At 51.2% G+C, this 8,982-nt stretch overlaps 1 protein-coding gene across 1 annotated transcript in view; it reads left to right on the top strand.

Annotated features, from left to right (window-relative positions):
• LOC307242417 (sprouty-related, EVH1 domain-containing protein 2-like) overlaps positions 1 to 8,718 on the top strand; it is a 21,292-nt gene extending 12,574 nt beyond the window's left edge. The window contains exons 3-6 of the mRNA XM_080016883.1: positions 945 to 1,113; positions 1,571 to 1,635; positions 5,030 to 5,188; positions 5,303 to 8,718. Coding sequence (XP_079873009.1) covers positions 945 to 1,113; positions 1,571 to 1,635; positions 5,030 to 5,188; positions 5,303 to 6,094 — 1,185 coding nt within the window. The 3' untranslated portion in view covers positions 6,095 to 8,718. The remainder of the gene's footprint in view (positions 1 to 944; positions 1,114 to 1,570; positions 1,636 to 5,029; positions 5,189 to 5,302) is intronic.
• Positions 8,719 to 8,982: the final 264 nt, after the last annotated feature.

Below are 8,982 nucleotides of genomic sequence, written 5' to 3'. Positions count from 1 at the left end.
AAGATGATTGACACCTTTCCCATTGCCAGGAGAATTGGCTTTTTTTCGACTGAGTCACGTTCGGTGTCATGAACAGGTCGGAAAAGGGGCGTGTCGTGTTTTGTGATTGGGAACAAAACAGTAACGGAGGCAGCAACTAAAACAAACATCGACATAAAACTGTTAAACTTGAAAATAAAGTATTTTGAGCCGTTTAGAAGAATTGGATCGTTCGTGAACGACCCAGCACTGCGGAAGAAGCAGCACAGTGCGCGGAGCGGTCCTTCGGCTCAGGGAGCGTGGGGGTTCTCCGCCGCGGTCCCCACGGTGCGATCCCCACGCTCAAAACATTTCATGGTCCCGCATGTTGAAAAATGCCAATAACTTCTGGTTTTGATTTTGGTTTCTAAATGGGATGTGAAATGATGGAATGATACACAGGTATTCCTGTCTATTTATGCGCCGGCGTCCAGAATTTCAACGCGAGTCGCACCGCGCGGGTAATGGGGCCAAAATGAGCGGGTCGACCCGGGCGACCTGTTCACGTCAGAGCCGATCGGAGGTGGAGCTGATTAAAACCCGTGTCTATTGTCGGGTCACTTGAACCGGGATTGAAACCGGGGTGCTTTCACACTGGTGACAAATGGCGGATGTTAGTGGGTGTTACTGGGTTTTTTGTGCAGTGGGAAAGTGGTATGGAGAAGAAATCCCACTTGTCAATGGCCCTTCAGTTAGGCTTTAAACCAGTCCACCAAACTAACCAGACGGTTATACATCCTCCTATCTAATGGAGGTATATGTAAAATAGTTATGTATACCTCTACGCTCTTTCCTGCCGCTATCCCTTTGTGGAGGTCACCGTAGCCGACCGCAAAGGTTTAGCCGTAAAATAGATCGAGGTCCTCAGCCCGTCTCGTCCGCCTCTCGCGGGTTCTGATCGGCCCGTCTGCTTGTGTGACCGCCAGGTGATCCTGGAGTGTCCGCTGAGGAAAGACCTGGTGTACACTACGGCCACGCCCACCTTTCACCACTGGAAGGTGGAGGACCGGAGGTGCGGCCTGTCTTTCCAGAGCCCGGCCGACGCCAGGGCCTTCGACCGGGGCGTCCGGAAAGCCATTGAGGACCTGGCGGAAGGTACGTCGTCACACTAGACGGGGCGGGTCAGAGAGGTTTCGATTGACGCTTCAAAATTGGCGGGTTGGGATCGGAAAAGAAGTCATGAGAAATAATGAGGTCATGGAGGTCAAACGGCATAAATGTGTTTGAACGACAAAATATTGGGGAGAATATTGTTTACCCAATGTAATGACAGGGGTTGGTAGATGTTAAGGGTGTTGCTATGGACTCTTTATCGTCTCCAGAGACCACGAGAATTAACATGAAACAAGGTTCTGAGGGGTTGATTTGCATGACAAAACCAGGGGTATTTATTATATTCAAAATTTCGATTTTTGCCAAACTTTTGAGGCCGTGAAAGCCATTGGGGCCCCGGTCAAACCGGAAAAGCCCAAACATCCTCCCCAGATACATAACGAGAAGAGTCCATGTTCTAAAGGAGACGGCTCATATTTCCGACGTCTTGTCCTCTCAGGTTCGACGACTTCCTCCACGACGCTCCAGAACGAGGCGGAGGTCGGGGACGACGACGTCTTCACCGTAAGCACCGTCGCTGCACCGCGCGGCAAACGCTTTACATCCGCCCACAGACCCCGGGCTTCACTCTTACTGTTATAAGTACTGCTACGTTTGACATGAACAGACCAAACACGACAGGCGTTCGAGGTGGAACCAGTTGGAGTCATTCGTGGAGTAGACGCCGGACCGGGGGATAATTTGTAAGGGAGGTTTGGAGGTTTTGGTTGGAATTTTTTTCAAAATCCGACAATGGAGACAGATCTTTCAAATGTGACCCGTCAGGAAATGCTCTGGGGTCACGTATGATAATATGTGCCGTCAGGTAAACGGGCGCCAACTGTAATTTACGCTCTTATGGTCTTTTAAGCCCCCTTTTCTGGTGTTGAAAATATGTATACACACACTTCGAGTTGAGGGGTGTTTGCGTGTATGTGTGAGGGTAACCCCCCCCACCCCCTCGTCACCTGACACCCACAGCGGCAGTGAGGGTCACGGGGTCACTTCCTGTACCCCTCCTCCCCTTACACCCCACTTACAACTTCCATCTCTCTCACACACACACACACACACACACACACACACACACACACACACACACGCGCGCGCACACACAGCCCTACCCTATCCCGAAGTCAAACTCCCGCCCTCCCTCTTCACCAGAAAGGGGGAGGGAGGCGGGGCAGGAGAGGCCCCCAAACCTGCGGCGGCAGCTGTTTCTCAGATTAGTGTGGGCCCGGTGATTTACGAGAGGAAGTGCCTTGTGGCTCATCTTTGACTCTGGCTGTCTGTAAGGGCCTGAGACTAATAGGCGTTCCGCCGGGACCCCCGGTCGGGACGCCCAGTCACGCATAAACACATCCAGGTGAAAGAGGAGGAGGAGGAGGGCGCCCCAAATATTCATACGGCTCATACCAGAAGGGGGGGGGGGGGGATCCGGAGATTAGGAATTCTTATCTAACTCTTACCAAACTTTCGTCTCCGTGGAGGCGTCGCGTTGTGCCGTGTTGGCGCTCCCCCTCCACGGCATCACTTTTTTTATTGGCTCCGCTGTTTTGTCCGCGTGGACGCGCGGACCACGAGAAGGCGCAAGCTGCCCCCGGTAAAAAAAAAAACGGGGACGGTGGGATGTTGGAAGCGCACGAGTCGATAAACCGTATATCTGTCTTACGGAACGCACTAAATTCCTCCGCGTGGTCCGGACCAATCCCCCAGCTTCCATTCCCGACCTTTCACAAAGTGATCCGGGGCGGGCGGCCACGGACGCAGGGAAGCAGGGCAGCCAGCTGATGATCTACGGCCTTTGGATGTTGAGAGGGGGTGGGGGGGGGGGACATAACTTCCTAAATTATTCCTCAATGGTTCTTCTCTCTCTCTCTCTCTCTCTCTCTCTCTCTCTCTCTCTCTCTCTCTCTCTCTCTCTCTCTCTCTCTCTCTCTCTCTCTCTCTCTCCGTCTTTCCTTCTTTGGTTCTCTCTATGGAAAGAGTCCTCGTTGGGTCCCGGGAGACGCAGAGTTCCTCTGTTGAGGAAGCAGACGTGCAGCCTTAGCCCAAAACGTACAGTGGAACATCACTTAGTTACTCCTCTTCTCTCTCTCTCGCTCTCTCTCCCTCGCTCTCTCTCCCCTTGTGCATTTGGTGGCCTGCAGTAAAAGCTCGAGTCTGTGTTTTGAATTAGTTGCAGTCGGGGAGGGGGGAGAGGGGAGAGGGCGGGAGGGAGGGTTTTAATGGGGACGCCTTGGCCCCTCCGCCCTCTCTTGTGATGTCATCACGGGGAGGCGGAGCCTGTGACATGGAGGCAGTATGTTATGTTATTTTTGGCCGGCTGCTCGGAGGGCTTTGTCAGAAGGCCGAGGGAAATTCTGGGCATGGTGGTATCCATGTGGGGAGCTGAGCTGCGGACACGGAGCGGAGATCTAAGCAGGAATATCTGCGCGCACTGTGCCTGGGACTCATAGTGCTCGCGAGTAATTCATAGCGTGTGTTTTAACCAAGTTGGTGCTCCAGATGGGTGGGGTGTTTACCACACGTAGGACCAAAAAGAACAACAATAAGCTGGAGGTTTTGACAGTGAATGGAAATAATTAAAATCAAATGTTGTATTTTACCTCTGGCAATGACAGTAAAACAGACAGACAGACACACGCGCGCACACAAACACACACACACACACACACACACACAACCATTGTGGTGTGACAGGACTGTCAAAGGGAAGTAATTGGTCAAAAAGAGAAATAAAGTTTATTTTATGGTTAAGTGTCTAGAATGTCAAACGTGGGCTTAATAGAGATTAGACGGGAGCTGTTTACTGTCTAAATAAAAATTTATACTAAACTAACTAACCTACTACTAACTCAACTACTACTAACTAAACTAACTAACCTAATACTAACTAAACTTCAACTTACTAAACTATCTCACTAACTAAACCACTACTGACTAACCTACTACTAACTAAACTATTTAAATAACTGACCTACTACTAACTAAACAACTACTTACTAAACTACAACTAACTAACTCAACTACTACTAGCTAAACTATCGAACTAACTAACCTACTACTAACAAACTACTACTAACTAAACTATCAAACTAACTAAACTACGACTAACTCAACTACTACTAACTCAACTGTCTAACTAAACTACTACCAACTAAACTATCTAACTTACTAAACCACTACTAACTAAAGTAACTTAGTACTGTACCCCAGGGTTGGAGATGAGCTGTAGGAAAGCCAGTCGCCTCTCGCCCCCATGAAACGAGCCGGGACGAGCGCGAACCTTACTGAGCCGCGCGTTCTGCATGACCGGTGCATTCTGGGTAATTTACCAGTTATAATCTAATCCTTTCCCTCCGTCTGCGAGTGCAGTGACATAACCAAACAACTTCCTTGGTCGGGCGCACGTCGTATCCTTTGTCCTCTCGTCTCCTCCAGAGCTGGGACAGGATGGAGGAAAACATCTGGAGCGCGAGCAGAATCGGGGGTGGGGGTTGGAACATAGTCGCTGAGTATTTTCCCCGTATCAAGTTACCTTCCCAATCGTCTTCTGCGTTTAGTTTTTGGATTGTTCATCTGGACTGTCATCTACGTCCTCATGACTAAAGTGGTTGACAGAAAAGACGGGCTTTGCTCGTATTTTCCGTGGTGTATATTTAGAACTTAATCATATTGCAATTGGTTTCTTTTTTGATATTTGAGACGTGGTGTTATGAAAGTGGATAAAACGGGTCCGCTAACCAGGAGCCTGTGGTCCTTGTTTTTCCCTCCGATCGAGAGCGGCTCTCAGAGCCCTTCCTGTTTAAGTTTGGCCCCAATCAAGGCTGCCAGTCACCCAAATTATTTGTTTGGTTTATCCAATCAGCGGGCGTTTTTTTAAAAGGCGTCTTCCTGTGTTTGTTTGTCCCGTCAGAACGCCACCGACAGTTCGTCCAACTCGTCCCAGAGGCTGGAGGGCTGCCTGCAGCAGCTGGACGCCTCGCCGCCCCCCCACAGATATAACTGCAGGCTGGGGCTCCGCCATGAGCTCCACGACCCCTACCGGCTCTCAGACCACTACTTACTGGACCAGGTGAGACCCCTCCCTTCCTCTCTGCCTGGAGAAAAGACAAAGCCTCCTTGAATGATGCAATTTAAGTCGTGAATAATTAAGTTGTGGTGTAAAGTTCGTTCTCCCCTCCTTCAGTCCCTGACCAGACTGCCTCGCCACGTGACCTTCCAGGAGGACGAGGAGATCGTCCGCATCAACCCCCGCGAGCGCAGCTGGGAGTTGGGCTCCGACCAGCGGCCCGGCCGCCACCCGGAGCGCTCCTGGCTCACGGGCTACGAGGACTACCGCCATGCCACCGTGCGCGACAAGTTCATCCAGATGGACGACGCCGAGTCCTACGTCCACTTCTCCAAGACGGAGGCGCAGAAGCATGACTACACGTACCCGCTGGTGCCGGCGCTGTCGCCCTCGGACTCTGAGGACCCCGCCAACGGACCCTTGGTCGGCAAGGGCCACGGCGGGCCCTACCACCACGGCTTCTCCCCCGTGGTGTCGGCACAGCCGCGGCCCTTCCTCCCCGGCCCCTCCCCCTCCTCGGCCGCCAACGGCGGGAAGGGCCGCAAGGCGGACGGAGCCGAGCGCGGCCAGTGCGAACACTGCGGCGAGGCCTTCTACCTTTTGGACAACCGGCGGGGCCGCTGTCAGGATGCCCCGGACCCCGTGCGGGCCTGCATCCGGAGGGTCAGCTGCATGTGGCTGGCAGACACCATGCTGTACCACTGCATGTCCGACCCCGAGGGGGAATACTCGGACCCCTGCTCCTGCGAGGGCGGCGGCGAGGGCACGCGCACCGGCTCGCGCTGGCTGGCGCTGGTGGCGCTGTCGCTGGTGGCTCCCTGCCTGTGCCTCTACCCCCCGCTGCACGCCTGCCACCGCGCGGGGGCCGCCTGCGGCTGCTGCGGGGGCCGGCACAAGGCCGCCAGCTGAGCGGTGGCGCCGCCGGCGCAGGGGCCGAAACCTGAACCGAACCGGCTCTACCGCAGGGCTGTTGGGAAGAGAGGCGGGCGGTGCGGGGGGGAGAGAGGGGCCTGCACGCCGATGGGCTTCGACGCGTTTAAACGGCGGCTCCGGCTTCCGCCCCGGTCTCCGGCGCCCGGCGGCCGGAAAGGTCCTTAAATGTCGCCTTGGAAGCATACGAACGTGCGGTCCGTCTTTTTTCTTTTCCGTCCGCCCCGCGGTTGGATGCATCGCGACCGGGGGCGAAGAGTTTTCGGAGGCGGCCGGGCCTTCCTCTCTTTCCCTCGGTTTTGGGGGGGGGGGGGGGTCTGGGTTTCTCGACAAATCCCTGACTCGACACCGAAATAAGCCAAAACAAAAACCGTTTTGTTTTTTTGTTTGTTTGTTTGTTTGTTTGTTTTTCCTCAGCGGCCCGCTAAAGATAAGCTCCCCCCCCACCTCCCCCTCGCAGCAAACGGGACGGATCTCTGCGCCTCACATCTCCTCCGTGGCCCCTCCACGCTTGGCTTTCTAAATGAGAGAGAGGGGGTTTTTCGGTTTTGTTTTCCATGGGGGGGGGGCGGTGGTATTTTTATATAGCTGACTAATATGTCATGTATCACATATGCAGGTACTGTATACTTTGTACACTGACTCAGCGTCACAGAAGTTGGTTTCTCTGGTTTCTCTTTTTCCTCTCTCTCTCTCGGCTGTTTCTGTCTCGGTCGGTTCGGTTCTGTTCGGTCTATATCTGTTCAGCTCAAGCCAGACGCAATGCCTTTGTGTGTGTGTGTGTGTGTGTGTGTGTGTGTGTCTGTGTGTGTGTGTGTGTGTGTCTGTCTGTCTGTGTGTCTGTGTGTGTCAAATGCACACGTATATATTTCCATGCATGTCTCACTTAGCCGGGGCCCTCTACTGTCCGTCGCCTCCAGAGCTCTCACAGAATCCACGTGGGTACCGTCTTAGTCTGATAACCCAAAGATGACGATTATTGTTATTAATATATATATTTTTTAACACTATTTATTTCTTCGATCGACCCCCACGCCGGCCACAGAGCGCGCGCCGGGTGCCGGTTTTATGACTACGGAGCGACACGGCGTCCGGGGCATTGCGCCGCATCACGTGAAATGTTATTTTACACCCTTTATGAAGCCAGATACCAACACACACACCGGATCTAGAATTTTTTTTTTTGTTTGTGTGTTTTTTGGGGTTTTTTTTGGCCAGCATCCTTCCTCCGCGTGTGACTGTCAACTTGAAGTGTCGTGATTTAAGGCTTAAATCGACGGAAACCTCGGGGGCCGCGAGGAAATAAACAAAGTTTGGCCGTTCTGCCTTAACGTGGGAGGGGGGGGGGGGATAGGCTTGGAGAAATCAAATCCACGTACAGTCGTGCACGCTAAGCTTCTTTTTTTGTTTTTTGTTTTTTTGGTTCCAGGAAGTTTTAATTGTTATTTCTTTCAGTCAGGTTTAAGACTCCCCCTGACTCCCCGTTTGCCCGTGATGTACAATCACCCCCGCTCTCAGAGCTTCACACTACAGCTCGCCGGTCCAAGCACAACAACACTAAACGACACAACAACAACAACAACAACAGCAACACAAGCCGCCGCCAAGGTGCATTTTGCATTTGCCTTTTCGACGGCGCTACAGATTGGGATTTTGGCTGGGAGCGGCAGGAAAGCTGCGGCCGCCTTTTTTTTTTTTTTTTTTTAGTTAAGAGACAAGTGGGAGCTGTTTGTCCAGAAACGAGGATGTCCCTTTTCCTTCCTCGGTTTGTCCGTTTTGATGCATCCTGTCCCGTGTGCCAGTCCGCGAGCGTGTAGAGGGCATGTCTGTTTATATGCACGCAAGGGGGTGTGTGTGTGTGTGTGTGTGTGTGTGTGTGTGTGTGTGTGTGTGTGTGTGTGTGTGTGTGTGTGTGTGTGTGTGTGTGTGTGTGTGTGTGTGTGTGTGTGTGTGTGTGTGCGCGTGCGCCATGTCCCGCCCCTTTTTCCCCCCACCAAAAAAATCTCCATCCTTATATCTCTACATAAGACCTGTGGCTTGATTTAGGAATTGTGATTGGTTTGAATGTACCTGTCCAATTAACATCCTTATTACAGGTGTGATGTACAAAAGGGGGCGGGGCATCGTCAGATAGGTATTCGGAAGTGTGTGTGTGTGTGTGTTTGTTTATGTTCTGCCTTCTTACTCAGTCGTCTTTCTCGTCCAGTGTTTCCTCCACACGCCAGAGCCATTTTACAAAGTGCCTGAAAAAGAATTCTCTTAATCTTCTTGTGTATTTAAATCAAAGTTAAGGAAGAAAAAAAAAAAAGATCCATGTAATAAATTAGACTTGTTTTTTTACGCTAAGTATTTTTACCTCTGTAAAAAAGAGCAAAAACTATATTATATATATCAAGTGTATGTTGTAAATTTTTATTTCTATTTTTGTTTTTATTTTTAAAATAACTTTTGTTTGTAAACGTGTACAATGGGTGTAGCTCTTGCTTTCAAAGAAGGAACAGGAAGTACTTTGTAGACACCGAAGGGTTGCCAGGTCTGCGCGGGGATCCGTAAAAACTGTGTCTTAACTTCCATCTCCAATAAAACGACAGAAGGCAGTGAAACCGTTTCTGCAAAATGCTTTTTGTGTCTGAATTCAGCAGTTTCTCTTGGTGGAATGAGGGTTTTTCGGGATTAACCATTTCTGTCCATTTGTTATTTTATCAGTGAATAGGCTTCTGAATGGGCCAATTTCAGTTCACAAAAATATCCGGACTACCTTACTCAAGTACTTCTTTGAGGAATTGTACCTGAGCAATGTCACTGTTGGGGCCTATATTCTTGTACTCTATTTATCTGCAAGTGTTAATTCTTACTCAAAGGGTCAT

This window comes from Zeus faber (genome assembly GCF_960531495.2).
Source record: "Zeus faber genome assembly, chromosome: 16".
Lineage (NCBI taxonomy): Eukaryota > Metazoa > Chordata > Actinopteri > Zeiformes > Zeidae > Zeus > Zeus faber.
The sequence above is the reverse complement of the archived record's forward strand: the minus strand, read 5'-3'. Positions and strand labels throughout refer to the sequence as shown.